This window comes from Periplaneta americana, chromosome 9 (assembly GCF_040183065.1).
Source record: "Periplaneta americana isolate PAMFEO1 chromosome 9, P.americana_PAMFEO1_priV1, whole genome shotgun sequence".
NCBI lineage: Eukaryota > Metazoa > Arthropoda > Insecta > Blattodea > Blattidae > Periplaneta > Periplaneta americana.
The window spans coordinates 83,783,600-83,810,893 of NC_091125.1; the positions used below are offsets into that span (position 1 = coordinate 83,783,600).

The window sequence follows — 27,294 nt, forward strand, 5'->3', positions numbered from 1 at the left end:
ATGATCAGCGAACAAACGCTTTTCGTATTCATAAACCAGTGTTAGCGATATGATATGATATGAATCCTGTACAAGTAACCAGTCGATAACTGGGGCTAGTTTAGCACACTCGTAGCGCGGGCTAGCGAAATGTCTATGCATAGCACCCTTTAAGTCTAATTTTCTGAAACGTTTATTTTTGTGACTTGATTCCCTTGTGCTCTGAACGCCCCATATAATGAAGATATGTAGCTCATCGGCGATGTATGCAATTGAGGGGGAAAGAAACTGGCCACCCTACCCTATCATCTCTTGGCCTAGTTGCCTCGTAAGTGGTGCCGTGTTGGTGAATTCCGAAAAGGACGTAGTTGTACTGATGCCATTTTCACAATACAACAAATAATTGAAGGGGTAAGAATGAAATAATAATTCTAAGCAACAAAAAATTATAGGCCTACAGGAGAGCGTATTAAAAGTCCAATACTTCAATGCTATGAACTACGATATGATCATTTCTTCAGCGTATACTTCTGTTATTTGTTGAGTAAATTTTATAATAATACGGTGAACCATTGGGGAAAACCTAAAGTCTTTGCTCAAGTATAAAAATTTCAGTTAAGTCTGAAGATAATTCAGTATCTGAACCAATTCCCATTAATAAAGGTGTAAAGCAGGGATGTGGATTTATACCTATACTCTTTAATATCTATATCAATAAAATTCTACAAGTATTCAAAACGAATATATGTAATGAAAATCAATTCAATAACATACTACTCGTATATGTTGATGGTCAAATATTAATAGCTACGATACATCAGACGCGTTTTATTTAACGACGCTCGCAAATGCAGAGATTATATCAGCGTCGCCGGATGTGCCGGAATTTTGTCCCGCAGGAGATCTTTTACATCCCAGTAAATCTACTGGCATGAGCCTGTCGCATTTAAGCACACTTAAATGCTATCGACCTGGCCCGGGATCGAACCCGCAACCTTGGGCATAGAAGGCCAGCGCTATACCAACTCGCCAACCAGGTCGACCTACATCAGAAGATTAACTCCAAATTATTACATACTAATTACAAAATATTGTCATTAAATACTCGTACAATATGAAAATTTTCACTTCCAAAATGAAATCAATGGCAATGTGTGGGAATTACATTCTTTCTTACTTGCTTTCTTTCTTTCTTTTTTCTTTCTTTCCCTTTTAGGTTCATTTATAGCCTACGAGAACTTACAAGCAAACAGTCTCATGGGAGCAGATAAAAAAGTTATTTTTTTTCTTCCACCATGTTAATAATGTCAAAACAAGTACTTATACAAATTTTGGCCACACGAACGCAATTACGAGGACCGTAAGTTTCCCTGGTGTCTCTTACAGAAAGAAAACACAATTTCAAAGGAAAAATTTATTGGAACAGATACAGCAACTGTTGAGTTATTTTTCAACATATTCCCCACCAGAATTGAGACATTTTTCAAGCCTTGGTATCAACTTTTGTATCCCTGTGTCATAGAAGTCCGCTGCCTGGGATCGGAACTAGGGTGTGACAGCCGTCTGCACATCTCTGTTGATCCCACGGTAAGACAAATGTCTCAATTCCGGTGAGGAATATCTTGAAAAATAGCTCAACATTTGCTGTATCTGTTCCAATAAATTTTTCCATTGAAATTGTCTCTTCTTTTTTTAAGCGGCCAGGGAAACGTATTTTTATACGGTGCGGCCCTCATATTTGCGTTCGAATTTGCTTGTTAGTCTATTGGATCACATACGTACCTTTTTGACCACACAAGGACATGGAGGGCCTCCCCGGATACGGGATCAGCTCATTGCTAAGGCTACCTCCGATACAACACAAACATTTAAAACATTACACATAATTCACTCACACATATTCGTATGAAAGGATTAAGGGAAGGATCGCATCCATGGCCGGACTTTCAAGAAGTACAATCCCGGCATTTGCCTGGAAATAACTGAGGAAACCATGAAAAACTTTAGTTAGAATTCCAGGCCCCTGGGATCGAACCCCGGACTCCCGAATACAAGGCTAGCCCTCTACCACTCCGCTAGCCCGCTCGGTGGAACTACATTCAGAGAGTAAAAAATATTATAAAATGACATGCTCATTGAACAAGTCAGAATACACATATTTGGGCTTTTTAATATCAGATCATAAAAAAGATTTAGAAGAAAAATTGCAGACGTATTTTAAAATCCATGGAATAATGAGACATTTTAGAAAAAAATATGACACCAGAAGTAAAATTAAGAATAGGCCTACATAACATAACTTTCAAAGTAACTTTAAAATATGGATTTGAAGCCTGGATTGAGTAAATAAAAATGAAACTGCTAGGAAAAACCACTGTGAAAAACCTTGTGTCAGAAATAAGAGACTAACAAAAACAGTGAGTAAATCATCGAAATAGAATGTCTAATACTAGGATTCCTAAACAAGCATTTCATTTTCAGCTAATATGTAAATGGAAAACGCGACATAGAAGACAGAAAGATGAAATGACCAACTTCAACCTGAGAATTAAGGAACAGGCAACAAGCTTAATCCTTCACAGTTTATGATGCCAAGACGTTTTAAAACTTCCGCCTTTAAGTGGGGACCTTCTTTCCAGTCTCTCCATTAGAGGTCATTGATATCGATAACAAAACCAAACAAAACTACAGCGTGATGTTCTCTGTGCTAATGATGAACATTATGTTTGTGTCTGTGTTTATAGTTGTAACAGCTGATAAAAACAAATAAAGACATCGTTGCCCATTTTATTAATGCTTTGCAAGAGAAGTGAAATAACATTAATATTGTCCTATTGAAAATCAATCAATTCCTCCTCTTTTAACAAACTGATTATATGTGTTACTTCAGTTCTAAAGCCGCACCACCTCTATAAAAGTATAATGTTTGGTGAAGTCGACGTCTTTATAAGTAATTACACATTGGTCGATCCAGAAGTTTATCAGTTATGGGTTGATGGATGTTCTTGTAAGTATGTAAACATTAACCTAACCTAAAATATATTATACCACGCAGATGTTTGTAATTATTTTAATTATGTTAAAAACTTACCAGTGTATCACAGTTTCATGTTTCTAATAAGACTATGATTGATTGAGCTACGAAATTTTGACTGAAATTCGATATTGCTATGCCACAAAATTTTGAAGAAATAAAATTGTAAATCTTTTCGCTTTTATAAATGTGGTTAAATAAAGGAAGAGAGTTCCCTTCACTGAAATCTGTCAGACCATGCTCCACAACATGTCACATACCGGTAGTGACATACTGTATGTACATAATAATTTTGGACCAAACTTAAGTATGAGTAAGCTGTGATAGCCGTACGTCGAGCTTGTAGTTTTGTGACAGGGTTAGACAAGTGACATAATTATAACCTCGGGGTCTGTAACAAGTAGCTCTGAGGTCTCTGACAGGTATCACTGATTTTGTGATGGCTCGCGTGGTGCTTACTCCCATTCAAGATTTAGGTCTACCTCATTTTGTATTAGGTGAATGTAGAGTATCCAACGCCCACTGAACGAATATTTCACTTTTATCACTGCCAATGTTGCGCTATAATCGTATATGCAAGGTAGGCTATAACAAAAACCTAAACTAACCAAACCTAACCTGTCAAAGAAGCAACAAGTTATACTAAATATGTGTAAAATTGGCCTATGTCTCTATAATGGACGGGACATAAGTAATATTGACCTTGTATTACAGTCATGTTCGTAATCATACTTTATTAGAATAATAAATTCTACTTATTAATCAGTGAAATTATAATCAGTACCAGTAACTATCCTAAATTATTAATACAAGACTTAGTAGATCCCATTAAACATCAAAATAATATGGAATAAGTGCATATAATTTTTTTAAATAAATCAGGTAAATCATTTGACCATAACATACATTTGTGGCCGATTACGAAACAGTTTTGTCACTATGAAGGTGATTGTCTTCAGCTTGAATCAGTTTCATATTGGTTTTGCCTTCAGATGGATGTCCAAGATAATCTTCGCATTTATTACAAATAATTATGGCAGCCAAAGAACTGCTTTGGCATTGTATTATTGGCCATGGGGAAAAATGCCAAAGCAGTTCGCCAGCCGCCATAGGCCTAAATATTTGTACTAAAGAATTTCACTGATGTCCAACTAAATGCTAGGACAAATTCCCCAGTTATTTTATTCCACGGTAAATGCGTGAAAACTTCTAGGTGATTGGTCCTCAGATTCCTGGAGGTAAAAAGTGGTTGGACACCACTTCATTCTAGCACTGAGATCATAGGAAATGACCTCTACCTCCATGCACCTTCCATGGCATCTAAAGTAGATATCTTTACCTTTATGTTAGTACAGTATATAGAATAATGAATTCTATGATTCTGTTTCACAGCTTCTGAAGCTGTGACAGCCCTTAATCAGAGAGGAGTAATACAGCAAACTGGAGCAACCTTGGAATTAGTTTCATCAGATGTCTTGGATCACTATCGTACATACAGTCTGTTGGAGAGATTACTGCACAATCCACCTAAGTTGGCCGAGCAACTCGCCTTCCAAATAGAGCCACAGACTAGAAGATTTCTTATAGAAAAGTATGACTTCGTCAATTAAGCTTATAAAAATTAAATTCTCTGACCTAGTTTCAACATTGTCATCTAATTTTATTGATCATCGTCTTAATACTTCACGAATGTGTTAGAATAGATTGCTCATTCTACCATATTCAAGAAGCTCTAGTTCATCATATTTGGAGACCTTAGAAAATATCCTCCAATGAACATTTATTTCTCTTCCTAATATGCAATTAAATTTGTTTCCTTGCAAGCTGAGTTATGATTCCGCAGTATTTAAAATTAGCTCCTATGAGTCGCGATCTTTATACACCACGATCAACACCATTCATAGAATTTAAACAATAAAATTTCAGTCCATGTCACCATCACACAACTTGTGAATATTTTGCAGGTATTACGAATTTGACGATGCTGTGATAAGAGAACTTTTGGGGAAGAAGCTGTCATCACGACACAGAAAAGACCTGGACGAAGTGAGTGAAAAGACAGGAGTGCTTCTCAAGTCTTGCAGGTGTGTACAGTGTCTGTTTTTTTTTTAAGAACACAATGTTGAAGCACGGTGAACTGAAATCTCTAGATGATTTCATTGTCCCCTCTTAATCATTTTACTGATGTGAATAATCTCCGTAATTTAAACACATAATTAAATAAATAACAGTTGAGATAGAAAATATAGCCTGCTTAATGCAACACAGTAATGGGTAAAATAAACCTGTCATAAAATGAATCAAAATATAAAGCTACAACGATGCAGTCAGTTTAAAAAAATATAACGTAAAGATGTGATTTAAAATATAGAATAACAAAAATGCAATTAATTTAAATATAGATAATGATGCAAAAATTTTAGAGAATCTTTTAAAATGTTAACAACAATATGCATTGAAATCTTTAATGTAATATTCAGCTCTCTAAGTTGCTTCCATGTTAATTTTAGGATGCTCCTCTGCTGCCAAATAGAAGACCAATGACAGACCACTGTTTTGGAGGTATAATGATTTCTTTCAGACAGATAGAGTATAGGCCTACAACATGAACTTCCATTGCCTGATTTATGTCTCTCTTGAAACGGACTGTAAGGTCGAAAATAAGAGCCTGTTTAGTGCGCCTGTTAACAACAATGATATGAGCTCATCTGAACAAACCATTCGATGAGACATAGTACACTTGATCATGAATTTCCCATCCTAAAAATTTTCAAGAGGATGCCAATGTACTTCGCACTCAGTGATTTTGTGCATTTATCAGTACACTAAAATTTTCGATATTTTTCTTCTTGTCTTTCTGAGATATTTTCATTAATGATTTGAAAACAATGTGTACAATAGAATATACTGTATCTGTTCCAGGAGACAGTTTGATAACGTGAAACGAGTCTTTAAAGTTGTGGAAGACATGCAAGGCTCTGTAGTCCAGAACATCAAAACCAATTTCCTTTTGCCTGACGAACTAGCCAGGTAAGCATGACTTCACTGTAAAACATTCATACTGCACAGTAATGTAGTGAAATGTAATTTTTAGACATACCCAAAGTGAAATATTTATTTTTCTGGACTGCAGCAGTGTACCATAGATACAGCTTCATGTTTAAGCGCAATAAAATTCATAACAGATTTCGTAATTTACATGGTTTTGTATAGATCTGTGGCCAACAATGCCAAAAGAACATACAGTAAGTGATACGAGACCTAAGAGAAGCATTATGAGGTGGAAAATTTATGATATGAGATACTTATTGAAGGCTTCAGAAATCTTCAAATTTCGAGGTGAAATTCATAGTAATAAATGTGACAAGTATTTGCTTAATTTATTTCACTATTATGTAAAAAAAACTTTACAGATTAACAAGATATTTTACAAATTTTTCACACACACAAAGTTTGTTGTCTCTGTTTTCATTATACAAATATTTTTTTCACATCAAGTGCTCATTGTCACGGTCAGCAACAAAAGAAACTGCGCTAGTTTTTTGTAAAAAAAAATGACTTTATGTCTTTCTTTAGACACTTCCCAGACTTTAGCATTCAATAATGCAAAATGCAACACCGACCAAACCACGATATCTCACTTTAGAATTGTCTATCACCTGTATGATTTTGGCACTGTTCACTTCCCCCCCACCCCCCATAATTTTTTGTATTCTACAAATCTTACATCAACATTTTAGTTTTGAGATGTGGAACAAGTAAAAAATTATACAAAAATATATAATACATAGTAAACAGATTAATTCAATTTACAAGCGTAAACAGTTCATCAATAGAGTACAGTGAGTATGGAATTCTGTTCTAACCTTTTTTTCTTGGCTCTTCAAAGGCTTTAAGATAAAAAAATTAAGCAGTACATTGAAGATTGTAATACATGAATAATGATCTTTTTAAAACAGCTGAGACTAAGAGGGTAGGAGATCTGATTTGTGTTTTATATTAAAATTATGAATGTTCTGATTAATATTAAATGAATCTCGATTTTCAACATAAAACATTATCAGGGTAAGAAGGTAATCAGAAAGTAAGGTCAAGTTTTCTATGTTTCGGAAAATCTTTTTACAGAATTTTCTTTCATGCACACTTACTAAAATTAGGGATTTCTTTTGTAAAAGAGAAATGAAATATGTTAGCTTCAGATAGATTAGTCCAGAATATTAGTCCATATCTCATTATAGCATTAAAATATGCAAAGAATGCCATCTCACTGTCATTCTGATTGGATCTCATGCTAGGATTAAAATTAAAATTTTTTAAACTCCAAGAAACTTGTGTAATAGAGCTATTGTTTATCTGTCCAATTTGATATTCCTATTGGGGTTTATCTCAAGTCTGCAGTTTAATATTTTGGACCCATCATCCCATCATTAGATGAATACATTATACAACTCCCAAGACGTCGAGTCAGTACAATATATATCATCATACCAACAGTGAACAAAAATATATGTACCAGGCAGGATCGAACCAACTAAAATTCCACTAAAATTCAAAGTAGTTCTCATGATATGTAAGTTCTAAGCAATATTGTAATATTACTATAGCAATGAATACATAGTTTGTACCCAATTTTTTGATCTGTAACAATTGGCTCATTTTCCACCTTGCATTCAAACATTTGTTTGCAATATTTGTTTGCAATATATCATTGATTGCTACAGCCATACAAGGCCTGATGTATCTTGCATCCATTAGAAGGCATTAAATTCGCAGTCTATAAGAATAATTCTGCAACAATTAATCTGGTTTAATAATGATTCTAATTTGAATTATGTATAAGTCTTTCCTCTTCAAAATGAGAGTTGCTGAGAATGCAAGAAATTCGAAGGTTTTTCTCAATTTTAAATTTGTCAGATTTTTATGGATGCATAAGGTATTTTCATTTATGATGGATTGGTTTTTATATTCTCTTGTAATTAGCATGTCTGCAATCATATGTCACTGCACTTCGTAATGTGCTGATACTGATTGTAAAATAATTTTCTTATTGAAACGTTGTGCTTATTTAATCATATTTCCTGATTTCAGTTGTTTTGGAGTCAATCCGGAGAATATATAATTTATTGCTATGATTTGTTGCAGACGGTATGGTGCTGTTGTTTTCATAGCATGTATGAAGTTCGAGACAAGCAAAAGGAAATTACAATACTTGACATTCCCCGACTTCTATCACTGTGCTCAGGCCATCATGGCCTCTTGGACATATATGGACAATAGCAGTCCTGAATATGATGACACAGAATTGGACAGAGAATTTCTTTTGGATCTCAGGGAAGTTAGGATTCTGCTTGACAAGGAGAAAGAGCATAAGCAGTAAGTGAACATTAAACGTAAGAATAACGAGGTTCAGGTGATAGGTACGTCTTTTTCAATCTTTCCTAGGAACATATGGAGAAATAGGAGAAAAGTTTTCTGGGCTATGAGGCCATGGTCCATTGGTTGTGTGACCAAACATTTCGTTCACTGCTGCGGTGAACATCTTCAGTGGTGTATATTGCTGGTGCGGCTGGTTCTACTGCACTGGCGCTGGTTGTATCGTTGTATATATAGTGTGTGAGGGGGGGCGACTTGCTGTTCTTGCCTCGGTCCGCACTCGAATGTGCTTCGCAGGCTGGTTTGCTGTTGCCTACGCGATCCGCGTCCGGGGTTGTGTTTTTTAATTCTGCTACGCGGGCGGGTTTGATGTTGGTTTTTCTTAATGCCGGATACCAGGCCTTATTAACCTTGAGGCCTTCCTCTTTGCGATTGAAATGTTCACCGCAGCAGTGAACGAAACGTTTGGTCACACAACCAACGGACCATGGCCTCATAGCCTGGAAAACTTTTCTCCTATTGATGCCGGTTGTGAAAGCCTACTCTCTAATATGGAGAAATGTTTATAGAAAATAAATGGGATAGATTTATTAGGCTTTGGTAGACAAATGATCATAAATTATAATAATACTTAGTTGTCTTTCCACAGTTTTGGTTATGTCTTATATGTATGAGGCATCCTATGTTTAATTAACTTCACTGATGAAACCAGTCGTACCAAAATCTTAATAGATACAAGACCCTGCAAATAATAAGAAACACACACCAGTTTATTGTGACATCATTTCCGTACTTTGAAATGAAGCAACATAGGAAAAAACAATCAACTTCTATAATAGTAAATTTCTGAAACTGCTTAAAGTTTCAGGAATGTTTAGTAATTTTGTCTGCACTTTCGATTCAGAAAAGATAGGCACAATAAGTTCAGTAGAACTCATCTAACCCACCTCTGATCCTGTTTTATTCTTGCATTATGTTTTTCAATTCTAATGTGTCAAGTTTCATTATAATACATGTTCAAAAAGAGGAAACGAAGATCATAAACATCACATGGTGAAGAAAAGCCAGTGACGAATTTGTATTATTATTATTGTTGTTGTCGTCGTTGTTTGTAAATAGCTAAGCAACATTATACAACTCGAAAATAATAAAATGGCAGAAAAACAGTCTCATTGCTGTGAAGTTAAATAATAGAATGAAAGCCGTATGAGAAAGCAAATGCAATACAGTTAAGTAAATATATGTTTTATTTTTTTTTTTAATCCAACAGCAGATACACGACTTAGTGTAATTTACTGAAGCATTCCCCCATGACAAGTGACTCACTGTAACTATAGATCTTTTTGTCACCATAGCATTACCCTAAATGCACCATTGGAGGCGATCTACATAGCACCACAGTGTATCTAATTTTTTTTTTTTTCGTGAAATTGTTTAGACACCTTTCTGTTCCTGTATGCTTTATTGATATAAATACAGCTATATTGTCTTTCAAATTTCCTCACACAATATTTTAATTCACGTAATGGCACCTGAGTAAGCAATGTCTTTCTTCTTGCCAGTTTAGTGTGTCATAAACTGAAACCTCAGCTTCTGGAGCGCTCATACCAGGAGCTGGATGCAAACTTCCGTTCATACACACGTGCCTTGGTGGGCCTTGCTTGCAACTTGCATCGGTCCCGTGAAATGCGTTCTCTGTTTTTGGAGCTGGTGGAGCGCTGCCTGGAACCCTGGAGGCAGGTATCCTGGTCCCACACAGACCTACGCAACTTCCTGGCATCATACTGCCAGTGCGCATTAGAAATGGATGTTCTCAGGTATGTCTAATTAGAATAAAGACAGCAATGTTTCCCCACTAGACCTATACATTATAAACTTCAGGTAAAGGTACAAACATCTCATTACACTTGAGCACCAAGGACATGCATTTTAAATTATTTACTAAAATATATTCTATTACAGTTTAATTATTCTTCAACCTTTTAAAAGCCATCGACTGTCTGTAATGGAAACCTCAAGCAGCCATTCCAGTTGTCACGGATGTTACATTTTTACTATTTTCAAACTCTATATATTGAAAATGAAATTACTTTTGTCAACTTTTATTATTAGAATCAATTTAGAAGATCAGTATCATTTTACAGAATAAAATCAATCTTCTTAATGTATCCAGCTTTTTGCTGACAACATAAAGTCCACTATAGTCCACTGTCGTAAAAAAAAAAAAAAAAAATACAGAATAAAAGTTGTTGAAAAAGAATTATTATTATTGCAGAAAATAAAGAAAAGGTTCCATCACAGATGTTACAAGATTTGTGAACTCACTTCACACCTTATTAACAAAAAGTGCAGTATGGATACAAAAGCTAGGAAAGAAGTAAAAAAAGACAATTAAAATACTGTAAGTAAACAGCATTTTAATCAACTACAAAAGGTGCTCCAAATGGCTGCCATCAACTTTGACACATTTTGTGCATCGCCTGGTTATGTCATGTCGAACTTCATGGTGCTCTAGCACACTTCGATCACGAGGTATGTGGCCACTTGAATAACACCTTTGGCAACAGATGAATTGGACGTGGAGGTCCAATAGCCTAGCCCCCGTGCTCACCTGACCTGAAACCATTGGATTTCTTTCTCTATGGATAGGTACATGAAAACTCTGGTGTATGAGACTCCCTTGGAGACACAACTAGATCTTGTGGCACGAATTCAAGTAGCAGCTGGAGTCATCTGAGATATGCTGGGAATCTTTCCAAAAGTTCGACATGACATAACCAGGTGATGCACAAAATGTATCGAAGTTGGTGGCAGCCATTGGAGCACATTCAGTAGTTGATTAAAATGCTTTTTACTTGCAGTATATCAATTGTTTTTTTTATTTCTTTCCTAGCTTTTGTGATCCATACTGCCTAGGTCCTCCTCCACAGTTTCAGAGATGCTAGCACGTAAATAAACCGTTTCTGGACATGGGTTTATTAACAAAATATGATCACATGGTACCCATCTGCCTACCACTGAACCTTGTAACACATATTTTTTACGTCCTGTATATAATAATAATTCACACTACTCTACGTAAATGTGGGTCTACATTGCACCATAATAATCATGATTATTAATGTAAATGGAAAAATGGTGTAATGATGGTAATGGAAACATGAGTAGCTGCCACAAAAATATTTACAATTGGCAGAATTTTAATCTAAGTTTCTGCTATATGAAACGTTGATGTCTTAACAGTTTGCTTAAAGGTGCTCCAAACTACTTACAAGGGATGCTTTCAGACCTTCCGACGAAAATCGCCACGAAACTTTCTGGGCTGAACAAGCACGAGGCCAAAGTAATTGGTGTGAAGTATGGTATTTCGCAATCATTTGCTACTCCTAAAACAAGGCGTATAAAAGTCGGGTTCGCAACTGTAATGTTTGTAGTCATAGAGTGCCTAACATCATCTACCTGTGAAATATGATACATGTAAATGACGAGATTACATACAACAGATAGATTTGTAAACTGTCATATATGTACCTCATTCTAACTCATGGTAATGCGGTGTAAGAAGGCAGTGCCGCAAACAAAGTTGAATCTCACATCACGAGCAAATAATGGCGGAACTGCATCACAGTCAGGAATGCTGCATATGTTAAGACCAGCAAAATTTATGTCCATCACATTACGGAATGGAAGTGGCATGTCCTGTGACACATATCTAGACGCCTTCCAGGCATAGCGAAGCGTAGGCTGGTATTGTGCACTCAACTTATTGTATATCAAGGAATGCAACTTGAAAATGAAGATCCTATCATGCAGCTTGACGGCATTCCCCTCATCATGACATATGGTCTCTTCAATGCGTCGCACAAATAGTTTGTACTGGCGAAAGAAGTAGACGTCTGGAGGCTGACAGTACTTTGTGGTTTTAGGTGGTATGATTTTTGTGTGTAAATTTAAATCACTGTTTCCGAAGGCTCTGGCTGATAGACCTGTGTCTGTTTGACCAGACCATGAATCCAGCAGCAGAAGCGATGCTCCCTTTAGTTCCGGTTGCAGTACTTTACGCATCCAGGACAGTACGAGAGCTGTTGACATCTTACCACTGGTGCTGCAATCATATTCTATATTTGGAGGTTGGTTACATTGTAATGTTTCGGAAACACGTTTGCCAAATTTACCTCCCGCTTCCTGAAAACAGATGTACAATTTCTTTTCAAGGCGTCCTGACATGGAAATATGGACCTGAATGGTGTATGAATGAGTAGTAGATGCAACGCTTTCAACAGTTGCTTCAGTTGTCTTTTCCCCGGTCATTGATAGTGTCCTATCTGAGGTAATTTCATACTCAAATCGACTTTTATCCGTATTCAACACCATGTCGGCATCGATTGCATTAGCAGAAACGTAGTCCGTAACTTCTCGCACAAACTCCAATGCTCTGGTCCTCACGTCAGTATCAAGAGTAACATCCCGCCTAGTAATGAATCTTGTAATCTTGCGTGATGTTATTTTGTAGCGCGATTTGAATTGGAGGAGGAAATAAATGCTAGCTTTAAATCTGGGAATGCCTATGAAAAAAGCTGCTTCTTTCGCCCAAGTCTCTAAATGGCAGTAGTGAATTGCGTTTCCAACATTACGCGCATTCCTGAATTTGGTGTACATATGCTCTCAAATGTGAGCATGTTTGTTTTCTATCGTACCACCTCTCTGAAGAGCCTTTACTATTTGCCAGTGATGTCTTGAATTTTCGGGAATTTGCTCCAACGCTTTTCTTTCCATTCTTGACACAGTCATAAATCCTTTGCAATTGTTATTTTAGAGAACTTCTCGTGGATACTTTCCCGTTTGAATTTGGGAGGTGATGGTTCATAGGAACTGGTTGCCGTGTTATGAACTGGACCACTGAGCACGTCCTTATCTTCAGATAGTGTCCGATGTTCCATCACTATCACACCACAGTGTCTGTCCTTCTGACATGTCCATGCCGCCACTGACATATTTCTCCAGGATGATAAACAACTCCCGTGCAATTCGCCTGTTGATGTACTGTATGTTGGAGGCATGTTGTCCGCTGGGTAATTCTGTGTCACCTCATTCACCAGTATCTGTACCACAGCATGAGGGCTACAACGCATTTTGATAAACACACAATAGTATACACGTATTTCACGTACAGTATTCTTTAACACACAAACAGGCCCACGCCCTGAATCGTACTACCTAGCCACTTACGGTTATACAAAACGCACTTATTTACACAAGGTAGGAGACCTACCAGGCATGCGCATTATCACAAAATAACATCATGTCTCTCGGGTACAGCGTGTTTCATAACTTATGACTACAAACATTACAGTTGCGAACCCTATATTTATACGCTTCGTTTTAGGGGTAGCAAATGATTGCGAAATGCCACACTTCACACCAATTACTTTGGCCTCATGATTGTTCAGCCCAGAAAGTTTCGTGGCAATTATCATCGGAAGGTCCGAAAGCATCCCTTGTTAGTTTAATTCCTTTTTGTGTTAAAGATGTAGGCACAATTGAAGGCCGAAGAGTTCAGAGATGATCTACTCAACTCCAGTTGTTCTGTTTCCCTTTCTAATTAGAATAAAAGTGTAAAGTCATAATGTGAATATTATTTATACTTCCTGATTTCTTTATGTTTCAGAGAAGGAGACTTGAAGAGTTCTTGGGAGCGGTACATGACCGTTGTAACAAGTTGCTTGCTGAGGATGTACCACACATAACATCTTACTCATATACATATATGTAAATAACTATAGACTTAATGTAAGCAGTGAATGCGAAAAATACATAAAACAAAATAAAGGAACCTTTTCATCCAAAGTTTTCCTATATGAACACACAAGTGCTAAGCCCTTATATATAGTTAGCACCACGATTTTTGACTTGAAATTGTTTTATTGAAAACTTGGATGCGTGTTTATCTACCCGTAAGTTATCGAGTGACATTACTACACTGCTAGAATATTAATTTTCCAGTTTCGGTTCTGAGCTGATTGCACAGTTCAGTCACATCCAAATATATGGGTAGTAACAGTAACTATCAGTGTGTTACATCTGCATATAAATTTGGTATGCTGTAAATATATGCTTTTTTTTAATTTATATTTCGTAATAGAAATATTTAAATTAGTAAAAGTTACTCGCCCTTCAATTCATCCACTCCTGACTTGTCTTCATCTCCTGCAGTGTCACTGTCAATTTCCATTCCTTTACCTCTGAAGACAGGTGAACTAAGTATCTTGCTAAAAGCGTATGTTGTGTTCAATAATAGCACCTCTATTAGATTTTCTTTTTCCATTTAAATCCAAAATCTCTTATGAATCTTCTCAGATTTGTGCAAGTATCTTGGAAGTTAATATCTCTTTCAGTATTATTAACAACCTTGCACATACAAGTTGCAGAAAGTATACCTAATAAATATTTTGTTGAAATCAAGTTTGGTAATAATTTTTTTTGAGGAAGTTATGCTTAATGTTTCATCCAACCTTTCAATATGTTTCAAATTGAACTAACCAGCACACTATTCACTTGCTTTTTTCCTTCCTTTCTTCGTAAAATGTTGGCAAAAACGTTTATTTTATATTTTGCGTCTTCCTTTATGAAGCCATATACTGTTAAGTCAAGAAATGGATTCGGAACACCTCAAAATCTGTGCTTCAGTGGCTGGTCATGATAATATCTTTGAAAAATATTGGAGTGCAAGAGGTCAATTGACTTTATTGTCAAACGCCTGGCATTAGAAAACAAACAAACAACATATACTGTTAAGTATGTAAATAAAGGAGCAAGGCAAGTTTGTGGTTTGATCCAAATAATTTTCGACACTACATTAAATATTAAAATTTCCTGGTTCTGGCTATGTAATGTTTTAAATTGTAGAAATCATACAACTTCACAAATATTAATCAGTACAAGTACAGTAGCATGCAAATTAATCCGAACAACGTAATTACTTATGCAAAAACACTCAAACGGGATAAAAAAAGGATCTAAGACATACCTCAGTAATCTATGTGGCCTCCCTTGTTCCTAATAACAGCTCCGAGACGATTTGGCATGGATTCCACTAATTTCCCACAAATATTCTTCATTTCTTCATCGCGAAACCATACACCAATGAGGGCAGAAATCATCATCTCCTTTGTAGAACAATCCATTTTTTGCATTCTTCTTTTGCAAATTGACCACAAATTCTCAATGGGGTTGATGTCGGGTGAGTTGCCTGGCCAGGGGAGTACCTGAATATTCTTCTTGTTGAAGAATTCTGTAGTTTTTCGAGACGTATGGCATGGTGCCAGGTCTTGTTGGAACACACCTCTGCCATCCAGAAATGATATTTGCAGCTGGGGTACGATTCTCGTTTCCAATAAGTGAATATATTTGTCAGAATTCATCATTCCCTTGATAGGTATTAATGCTACAGGCCCTTCATGTGTAAAACAACCCCAAAACATTACTTTAGGGGGGGTATTTGGGTGCTTGTTGGAGATGAGCTGCTGTTACTTTTTCGGATCCTTTCCATAAGTAAGAAACACGGTGGCCGTGGACCTCGAAATGAGACTCATCGGAAAAAAGTACATTCTTCCAGTCATTCACTGTCCAGTGTTGATGTAATTTTGCCCACATAACAGGGGTTAGCAGTTCCTTCTTAATAGGCTTACGAGCCCTTCTTCCAGCTTCCAAAAGCCTATGCCGCACTGTTGTGACGTGAATATTCGCCCCAGTGGTAGCCATTAACTCGCGGGTTAAGTCGACAGCAGTTAGTCTAGGATTTAATTTACTTTTCCTGACAATTAAACGATCATCTGCAGGTGAAGTCTTCCTTTTCCGGCCACAGTTTCCTTTTTTCTGGGGTGTGATGGATCCAGTCTCCCTGTATCATTTTATGATCGAATTAACAGTAGCCAAACCGATGTGACATTCTGCAGCATTTTGCCTCTGTATCATAGAAGAATGCTCTGCTAATGTTATAATTTTAGACCATTTTCGTGGAGTTATATCCATTTGTGAAGACGACAGAATGTACACAGGATTGCAGTATTAAGTCTACAACACAACTGAAATGCTTATAAGTACAAAACGACAGGCAAAATGTCACATATAATAAAAAAAATAATGACAGACCTTCAACAATGGAATTACACGTACTACAGATGTCAATTAAAGCGGTATGAGCAGCTGTGAGGCCAACAATGACAGAAAATGTAAAAATGTCATGTTCGGATTAATTTGCACGCTACTGTAGTGAACGCTTTTTTAACACAGATTGTACTGTGCAAGTCCAGGCACATTCGTAAACGTAAACTAAAGCCAGACAGCTGCTTTATTTACTCAAAACTAATACTGATAATAGGGCTAGCATTACGAGGTCAAGGTCAAATGTAAAAAATTGGTGGAACTGCCTATAATAGGATTCTAGTACAGCCACTGGCATAAACTGCAAGGTCCATGCTAGACATACATATATACCCATATTGGAATGTATCAGTCCCCTAACTGCCCATTGTGCAACTCAAACCAAGAAATGGATTCGGAACACCTCAAAATCTGTGCTTCAGTGGCTGACCATGACAGTATCTTTGAAAAATATTGGAGTGCAAGAGGTCAAATGACTTATTGTCAAATGCCTGGCATTAGAAAACAACAACATAAAGTGATTATGGAACTTTTCTTACTATAAAGCAGTGGTTTCCAAACCACTGATAAGTACTGATATTTAACCCTATTCCAAAAATACAAATTCCTGTAAAATCTAAAACAATAATAATTTTACCCAAAACCAGTGGATACCATCTAACTTCTAATGGAGCAGTACCTGAAAGATGAGAAATCTGAATATGTAAACCTATTTTCCACTGTGTATATATATATATATATATATATATGCTTATTTCTTAATTTTACATGATTTAATACTAGAACTGTAGGGAGAGTCGTCAAATGTTCTTTTGTTTGTTACTATATGACTATTCACAGCCGACTTGATGCTTGCTTTGCGTCTTCCTTACTGGCCTTGACAATTCATGTTGATCCCTGTGTTAAAGCTGTAATCGAGAAAATATGAAATTTCCGCCAGATGGCATTAGCTGCCAAGGTTCGCTGAGGAATGTGTGTATGGTTTCTTGTGCGATTATACTAAAATATTGTGCTTCTTTCTACTGGTAACTGAGTTTATTGTGATGTGATTCAAAATGACGAATTGTTGTGTACCATTGTGTACTTCGAATAGAAAAAATAGTGGAGGAACAATATCATTCCACGAATTTCCGAGTGATAGAGAAAGATGCGAAAAATGGCTTAAAGTGATTTCACGCCAAGACTTCGTTCCAAACAGCAACTCCCCATCTTCAGTCGTTTGTAGTTTACATTTCAAGGAAGAAGATTATTCTAATAATGGAAAATTTAGACGATTAAAACCAAATGCTGTGCCAACAATATTCCATCATTATCCTACGTATAAAGTGACAAGTATCAAAAGACCAAGACGAACGATTACTAAAACTGATCTCCCTCCACCAAAGAAACGCAAATCTTTTAGTAATATTGGTTTTTCGCTATTTGAACAAGATGTCCCGAGTGGCTCAACATCAGTTAGTGATATTTCCTTCTTTCCAGTTGAAAATGACCATAAAGCCACGCAAACAGACGCTGTCAACATTGACGAGCTAAAAGGAAATATTAACAGATTGCGTGTGAAAATTACACGACTTAATCGGGTGTTACAAGAGAAGCAAGATGAGATAACGAAAACAACCGAAAAACTCCAATTAATTGAAAGAGATCTGTTACATAAGGAACTGGAAAATGTAAAGAAAGAGGCAGATGAAGGCAGTATTCATGCAAAATTTATCCTAGATCAGCTGCTTAATCATCAAAAGAGAATACCAAGGTGGAATAGTGAGACAATCAGAGAATGCATAATACTGCAATACATATCTCCTAAAGGTTATTCCCATCAAGGAGTTTTTTTAAACTGCCTTCTAAAAGAACACTCACGAGATATTCTGGCCCTACTGATTGCTCGTCTGGTGTCACTCTTTGATTAAAGAAAGGTTGGTCTTAGAGGCAAAAAACGTCACTGTAGTTGAGCGTTTTTCATCACTTATTGTAGACGAGGCTGCAATCAACCCCAAGATAATATACGATCGCAAGCTTGATACTTTTTTTGGCAAGGATGAAATACTTGATATTCCCAAGAAAAAAGTAGTGGCTAATCGAGTCTTGTGTTTTGTTTTAAGGGGGCTCTCAACCAGCTACCGTATACCATGTGCATTTTTCTTCACAAAACAATTATCAGGGCAAGAGTTACATATACTAACATTGCAGGTGATTAGTGAAGTCGAGAAATGTGGTTTTATAGTTATTAGAATTGTTTCTGACAACCATAAAAGCAATATTACAATGATGAAGCATCTTCCAGGTGGTTCATTGAAACCCATGACCACACACCCTTGTGATGGAAACAGAAAGTTATTTCTAAGTTTTTACTAGTGCCACATATTGAAAAACATCAGAACCCAATTCCTGGAACGTAAAATGTCTGATGGTACTGTCTGATGTCTCAGGGAAATATGTGAAATTGCTACACAAACTTCAAAAAGATGATACAGTGAAACCTGTCAGATATCTCACGAAAAAACACGTTGAGCCTACTGCATTTGAAAAAACGAACATTCGAAGGGCAAAAGAAATATTTTCTCCATGTGTAATTGCTGCTATCAGAACATTGAAAGAAAATGCAAGCTCACACCCTGAAGCCCACAAATTCAAAGATTCTGATGCGACAAAATTTTTTTGGAAAATATCAACAAGTGGTTTGCAATGCATGATATTAGCAATACACATTATCATGTAGAAAGTAGAAATCATGATAAGCAACAGTTCTTCTCTTTGGATGATTATCGTCTAGACTGGCTAGAAAATTATTTCCTTTCTTATCTCCATACAACAAAGTGTGCAAGTAGCACACGTCAAAAAGATTTCCTAACGAGACATATAAAGCTATCACGTTGACAACAAAATCAACTGTTCTCTGCATTAAATATATTTTAGAAAATGGGTACCATTATGTTCTTACTAGAGCATTTTCAAGTGATCCTCTTGAGTCGCTCTTTAGTACATTCCGTCATATGTCCGGATCAAATGACATGTTGGATGCAAGGGCAGTGAACTTCAGTTCACAAAAGATATTGAAAACGGGTATTTTGTGCATGTCAGTCAAACTTCAGCAGTGTAGAGAACCATGCATCTGACATCACAGATGGACGACCTATTCAAGAAGTAGATATGCCAGATACCGCTGCTGCACCATATAGTATTCCTGAGCAGTGGCGGTTCCTCGGGGGAGGGAAGGGAGGAACGTCCTCCTCATATTTTCTTCTTTTGAAAGTAAATACCAAATAAAATATGTGCCTTGAAATTCGAGGAAGATTCGATAATTTTTAAGTTCACAGCTATAAGAAAAACTCGGTTGATCGAGTTTTAAACGACACACGCTCATGTGCTATAGAAAACTGTGAGAAAGATGCGAGATTATCTGTGTGGAGGAAAGGCACTCCATTCCTCCTCTACTGCAGTTAACACATATAGACAACAGCGCACTAGCGGCCAGAGAAAGAAGCAGAGTTTTAAAGCAAGTAAATGAACAGAGAGGGAGGAGATCCTCCTCTGAATCAGTCATGGGCGGGAAATAGAATCCGACTGGTCGTGCAGCAAGCTCACTACCGCTGCCACCTAACGATGTTACATTCAACCGGACTATAACACATCTAGGAGGAGACACAACAAAAACAGTTTTAACACAATGCTATGAAAGACACCATGTAAACTTTTCTATTAATTATAAACCAAAAATATTATTCATTGCACTTTATATAGCTACTATTCATGGTTTGAAACTTTCGTGGATATTTGAAAGTTAAAGTCGGGTTTATGTAAAACAAAGAGGAAGTAGTTCTACATAGTTGGCCCGTGAAATTCACTTCTATTCATTGTTTACTAGACAGGGCAACAGCCAAGTTGTCAGTTCTGTACAAATATATTTGAAACTGAAAGTAGGTACTCCAAACTAAATCATTTTTAACATAAAAAATTAATCGGCCACTGGCAGCTTTGAACAATAATGATAGCATGACTTTACAAGAACTGACAGTCTTCAAAAGCATGTGATACTGAACTTGTAAAATGTGCATGTGGCAACACAGACCACGTGAGTGGGTGCAGTGTTCTCGCTTTCCTCAGATTATTTCCCATTTCCATTTTCGTAAAACGGTTCCGGTCACGAGTTAGTAGCTAGTCTCTTCCAACATGTGTGATGCTGTAGTGTGCTCGAAAAATGCTACGAGGTTGTGAATTTCCTTGTAATTGTTAATTTGCGTAATTATTCAACAATGAATGGAAGTGAAAACATAATATATTTTGGACAATTTAGGAAACTCAGTTTACAAGAACAGATTATTGCTATACAGAAGAGAAGGCCAACCCCAACACTACCTGGTCTTACATGTATGCATGTAGGCTAATTTGTAGAATGTTTCATTCAAGAAGGTGTCATTTCGTGCTGTTAACTTCTTTCCTCCTCTTAAGAAATATGCAGGAGCCGCCACTGTTCCTGAGTCAGTTTTAAACATCCTGCAACAGCTACTAAACCAATCAGGTAGGCTATAGGGGACAAGGAACTGGCCACCCTACTCCATTATCCCCTGGCCTAGCTGCCTCGTAAGTTGTGTCTTCTTGGTATCACTTGTGAGGTTCATACCTGTCTTCAGACAGTTGACTAAACAGCAATCACTTGGCACGGACTTTTCTACACTGTATAGTGAGAAAAGTTAATGCTATTTCGCTAGAATATTTAAAATATTGTAATAGCCTAACTCAAAGTAAACATAATATTTGCAGTTTTGATCTATTTACTTTTAACACGAAACTGGAAGAAGAATTTGTGTGTCTGTTTAATATAGTCCTTAAAACGAGAACTTGGATACTAAAACATTAATTTATAAAACGATCCCACTGCATTGTAGCTCTATATGGCATCAGAGATGGAATTTAGTTTTTCCATAATTCAAAATTTTATTAAAATCATAAATTAATACACTAGAAATAGAGTTTCATTCATTCATAGTTTTCTGCCCAAGAGCAGGTCTTTCACTGCAAACCCAGCATTCTCAATCTTTCCTATATTACATAGACGTTATGAAATAAGAGAAATAAAAGTACGCAATGCAAAAAAAATAATTTTATTAATAAAAGGTTTATTTTCATTAATTTGACTATTGAATAAAAATGTCACTGTGCCAGTGGCGGTTATTCAAGTGAAGTACATGAAGGCCACCTTCACCCATTTTTTCGTGCTTTAATAAAATATATTTTATCAATAAATTAAAATAAAATGAATTCTTCACTCAACCATATTTTGCTCTACTTTTTAATATCTTGTTCGGCTTAATCCGCTCAGTTAACGTTCACTGCAGTACTTCACATGAACCCCTCACCAGTCAGGCCACATGGCTAGCAGACCAGCTGAAGGTCCGAATGAGACTTTCCTTTTCGCCTTCAGTAAACACACCCGGTTGCCATGGCAACGAGTTGCTTACTATGAATTACTGGCCCTTTTTGCGAGGCTATTAGGAAGGTCTGGAGAGCAGGCATTCATGTCCTTTCTCTGTTCTTGAAAGACAGAATCTCTCTCTCGTCCAAACATTGGACCAGGCTGGCAAACTGTAATATTTTGCAACTAAATAAGAAAACATAAAATATTCTGTAAAGAAGTTAAATATTGTTTAAATTTAGTATATAACATATATATTTTGGTATTTTTATAATGTTAGCACCTCTTGAATATTATGTTTTGTATAGATTTTGAAATAATTTGAGTACCCTGTAATAAAGAAAGTTGGCATAACATTTGAAACTACGTTGTACATTTGACCCGCTCTAAACAACGATTTCGCTTTTAGTCTATAGGCCTATGTATTCTTTGTTGTGATAAGTGCAGCGAAGTGTTAAGGTGTTACTAAATGTATTAATGCGATGAAAACATGAATCCGTTAAACGATTTAGTGTGTAATCTTTTGGTGACACTGTTCTTTCATTGGTGTGCAGAAGATAAGCAAGATATTTTAAAATACCGTAGAACAACACCTCACATTAATATAACTATGAAAAAAGTGAAAAGTGGTGGTCGGTCATTCAATATTCAGTTCTACGATGAAAGAGTAATGGAACGGAGAAAAATTCTCTCTGGCGCCGGGATTTGAACCCGGGTTTTCAGCTCTACGTGCTGACGCTTTATCCACTAAGCCACACCGGATTCCACCCCGGCGTCGGATACGATGAAAGAGTAATGGAACGGAGAAAAATTCTCTCCGGCGCCAGGATTTGAACCCGGGTTTTCAGCTCTACATGCTGACGCTTTATCCACTAAGCCACACCGGATTCCACCCCGATTCCACGTAGAGCTGAAAACCCGGGTTCAAATCCCGGCGCAGGAGAGAATTTTTCTCCGTTCCATTACTCTTTCATCATATGACGACGCAGAATATCTGCATGGAAATATCATATGTACTTTGGTACATTATAATAATTTTATTCTAGGTCTACAGTTACGCAGTACTGTAATTTATAGTTTTCAACTTAACTTTTACGGTCAGGTGCCATGTGTCTCGAAACAGAACAACTGATTGAAGTGAAGAGAATAATCCTACTAACCCTATCATGTGTCGAACACAATTTCACGATCACAGAAACCTTGGACCCATCAGACAAGTCAAATTTTATGACTTTGTTTATCCACCTGCTTCCAGCTAACAAGGGGTAGCCTGCTGGGCTAGTGGTAGCCTACGAGACCCTTATTGTCTTCTTTGATGTTAAGGAATTTCTGTACAGTTCTCAAAACTAAATTTTCCATTTTTGTAACACATTAGGTCTTGAAATCCAAGTTCTGTCTGCAGTCAGGAGGTGAAGCAAGCTTTAGAACTGTGAAACAGCTGTCCATGTCTGAGAGTGTCCGTAAACGAGAGTTAAATTTATCATTATTTCTATATTATTTCAGTTGGGACATAAAAATCTGTCTATATATGAGGAGTGTCCGTATCTTGGAGGTGTCCGTAAGGAGAGGTTTCACTGTATTCGCAATGTGAGCAGTAGCAATGTCCTGTTGAAAAAATGCATGATCACGCTCCCTGTCGATTAATTCTCTGAAAAAAAAAGGGGTTAGTATGGTATTCACATAAGTAACAATCAACTGCATTCTCAAAAAAAATTGGTCCTATGATTCTTTCACTAATGATGGCGCACCATACACTGATATTGTTATCATGGAAGGGCACTTCATGTACGAAGTCAGGTTTATCAGTACCGACTGTTTTGAGTACACACATAACCATGGAGGTGGAACCAGGCCTCGTTCAACAAGAATATTAAACTTGAGTCTATTTGTCCATTGTACACATTTTCCAGAATCCACTCACAAAATGTGCGCCTACGTCTGGAGTCATCTGGCTGAAGAGCATGTGCTACAGTTATTTTATTCGGCTTGAAGTGCAATACTTTAGTAACCGTTTGCACAGACTCATATGAAATTCCCACTTACTGTGCAAGACGACAAAGAGATTTTCTAAACAAATGTAATCTTTTTTTGGTGAGAACCCTATGCTGATTTTTTGGTTTCTTAGGCTGGACACTTCCAGTTTCCTGAAATTTATTATAAAGATTATGTACTGTTTTATGATCTGAAGCGTCTACACCCGGGAATCTTTCTTGAAACAGTCTTCGAACTTCATGAGCTGACAGAGTTAACACATATGAATCATAAATAAAGATATGCTGTGCCATTGTAAACTCACGAGGCACAATATACTTTATGTATACTGTCAAATTAAGGAGTGAACAGCACAACACACACCCAGGAACAGCCGCGCTACGACTGCGACAGTCAGCAAGGGCAACAAGTAAGCAAGCAGGCTTGCTACTCGCTCCAGTGCACGGAAACGAGTGGGGGTTTGCTCATTAGAATAAGTAAGTAAATAATATGTAGTTTATGAATCAACATGTAAATAATTAATTTGTACGATATTTATTTAGCAAGTGAATGTAAAAGCTGAATTCAATAACGTAAACCTAACATGAACATAACAAGCAGTGGTGGTTCATGACTAAAATGACAAGAGGGTCACTACTTTTATGATATTACATAGTTTTTCAAGAATTTAAACAATATCTCATTTCTGAAAAATTAAAAAAAAATATTAGTTCTTTAAAGTAGATAATTACCGTAAAATGAACCTGATGATGATGATCATCATCATCATCATCATCATCATCATCATCTTTGAAAGAAAATAGCGATTTCCCCTTATGTCATCATTCTGTCTTTCAATACTCTGCCTGAAAGCTGAGCTAAGCTGTTGCCTAATTTCTGTTCTTCCAAGGACTGATAAATCTAGGCAAACATTTTTATGAGCAATAGATTTTTCATGCTTCTTAATTTTATTTGTGTCAAATGGCTTAAACTATTATTATTATTATTATTATTGGGTTATTTTACGACACTGTATCGACATCTAGGTTATTTAGTGTCTGAATGAAATGGTGATAATGATGGTGAAATGAGTCTGGGGTCCAGCACCGAAAGTTACCCAGCATTTGCTTGTATTGGGTTGAGGGAAAGCCCCGGGAAAAACCTCAACCAAGTAACTTGCCCCGACCGGGATTTGAACCCAGGCCACCTGGTTTTGCGCCCAGACGCGCTGACCGTTACTCCACAGGTGTGGACAATGGCTTAAATCTGACACACCAATGCATGTTCAGCTCGTATCTTTACCCTTAGCAAATAGCAGGCACGGGAAACAAAATAATTTATTTGTAGATTCACAACTGCAATCCAGCTGTTTCTTTCATATAATATTTTTACATTAAAAGCCCTGCAAAATGTCTTACCTCGGCTTGTTTATGCTTGCTTTAAATCTAGTTGAGGTAACGGCCTTCCAAGCTTCTTTATTTTACACTTATCTTCCAAGATTAAAACTGAAAAATCTGTTTGTAAAAGATATTGAACATATTCATTTTCTTTGAAAACGAATACTGGTCACATTCACAGAAGAATATATTAAGATTGAAACACCACGAACAACTAAATGGACATTTAAAGGATTGTTGAAGCTAACTTCCGGTTTGGATCATGAAGTCTTCTGCCAGAGCATGTTGGCTGTCTCATAAATATGTGACTGTACAGCTGTGCTGGTTCAAGGGCCAGAGCATCCACACGTTTGCCTTGCAGCAAATACCCTTGCGTCTCGCCCTGCATGCAAGTCCAGAAGTTGACTCGGCGAGGTTCAGAGAAGATATTGAACCTCAAAAGCTTACAAGCATCTAGGTATTCGATCTTTGCAGTTCACTGGTTTTCATACAATAAAAATAAATCAGAGCTGCAAGTAAACTTATTAAAGATGAGCAAGAAACAAAGAATGATAGTGTAAATTATAAATAAATTAATTTAAACAATTAAATTGCTTTTCCTGAGGGTTCTCTGAACGATTGAACGCACTGCCATTGATAACAAGGGAGAGGGAGAGGGAGAGGGGGAGAGAGAGCGTGCGTGCATGCGTGTGAGAGAGAGAGAAATTATACTTTGGATTTGCCTCTTTAAGTTTTTATAATAGGATATTATATTGTTTTCAAGCTTATATAATTATTCAATATTAAAAGTTCCAATTTTTTTTAATTCTTTTATATTGAAAAAGTCTCTTCTTACATAATATTTCAACAATGTCTATTTAATTTTCACAAATTATATAGACATTTAAGACATATTCAATAAAGATTAATGTTTAACCTTTACTCACGCACAGGAGATAGAAATCACAGCTCTTGTTTCAAACCATAATAGGCTTAGTACCACAAGCAAATAGTTCGTACAAAATCACTCACTCAAAATTTGATTTCGTTGTTTCTTAGAGAAGTGATCAGTATTTCATTTTCTAATAAAAATAATTTATTTTTACAAATACCAATAAAAATATATATGTCATCATAGTTTTGTTCCACATCCAACATTCGGAAATTTGAACCTAATTAAAGCTAGATATCAACTGTATATATATAAAAAAATAACAATAATAACTTAGTTTTAGAAACTATATCTCTTATAGCTGCTTTCTGACCAAAAATTACAGCCCAGTAAGTGAAGCAATGTGACAATTCTAGATGAAGTATCGTCACATCAGGTTTTTGGGCAATACAAAAAAATAATGATCTGCACTAAAATTTTATACAGTTTTACACGTGATATCTTAAAAACTTCACAATAAACTCATTCTTGGTGAAGATACAACACAACAGAGCTACACCAGTAGTTCCCACTGTAAAACGTAAACTTCAGTACTATATCACAGATAATGATGCTACCCTGAAAAATAAAAGAAAAAATATAACAGACTATTTATTCGTTCATTTGCTGATTAATTCAATTCAGTTACCATCTTTAATGTATCTATTTCAAAAATACTTTAAAAAAAGTTCAATTTAATATATTCATTACATTCATACAATTCATACATGTAACATCAAGCAAGAAACATTTTTCATCCCTTTACTTATATTGTGATATTTTTAGTTTTAAAAAGTTACATTTAAGTGCATAGTGCAGTATTTGATCACATATTTTCAAAATAATGTTAAACGGAACCTACCACATAAAATGACAACAACATATAGAAATAATAGTCTACAAAAGAGCAGACATTCAAAAATACTTTCATATTACATACCAAGAGCTAGCAGAGGTTTTGTGTGTGTGTGTGTGTGCGCATGTTCTTGTGTGTGTGCTTGTACATGCGTGCGCGTGTGCGTGTGTACGTATGTATGCAGCTAATGCTCAGGAT

The 27,294-nt window shown here is 36.4% G+C and overlaps 2 protein-coding genes across 4 annotated transcripts in view; one reads left to right on the forward strand and one right to left on the reverse strand.

Moving 5' to 3' along the window:
* The first annotated feature begins 2,635 nt into the window (after window positions 1-2,635).
* Window positions 2,636-14,513, forward strand: Fibp (acidic fibroblast growth factor intracellular-binding protein). The gene is made up of 7 exons (XM_069835136.1): window positions 2,636-2,986; window positions 4,406-4,604; window positions 4,978-5,097; window positions 5,936-6,043; window positions 8,156-8,386; window positions 9,949-10,203; window positions 14,055-14,513. Exons 1-7 carry the CDS (start codon window positions 2,902-2,904, stop codon window positions 14,131-14,133), a joined length of 1,077 nt encoding a protein of 358 aa, XP_069691237.1. The 5' UTR covers window positions 2,636-2,901; the 3' UTR covers window positions 14,134-14,513.
* An 8,413-nt stretch (window positions 14,514-22,926) lies between these two features.
* The window catches only part of Fancm (FA complementation group M), an 80,211-nt gene continuing 75,843 nt past the window's right edge, over window positions 22,927-27,294 (reverse strand). For 2 of the 3 annotated variants that reach the window (XM_069835134.1, XM_069835132.1), the window contains exon 28: window positions 26,113-26,819. The gene's annotated coding sequence lies outside the window, so the exon portion shown is untranslated. Of the gene's footprint in view, window positions 23,611-26,112; window positions 26,820-27,294 lie in introns of those variants that run through there. The other variant, XM_069835133.1, reaches the window with a different exon arrangement.

Coding starts and splice junctions, on each gene's coding strand:
- Fibp (XM_069835136.1), top strand. CDS start 2,902: ATGTTTGGTGAAGTCGACGTCTTTATAAGTAATTACACATTGGTCGAT. Junction 2,987..4,405: donor ATGGGTTGATGGATGTTCTT/GTAAGTATGTAA, acceptor TCTGTTTCACAG/CTTCTGAAGCTGTGACAGCC. Junction 5,098..5,935: donor GTGCTTCTCAAGTCTTGCAG/GTGTGTACAGTG, acceptor TATCTGTTCCAG/GAGACAGTTTGATAACGTGA.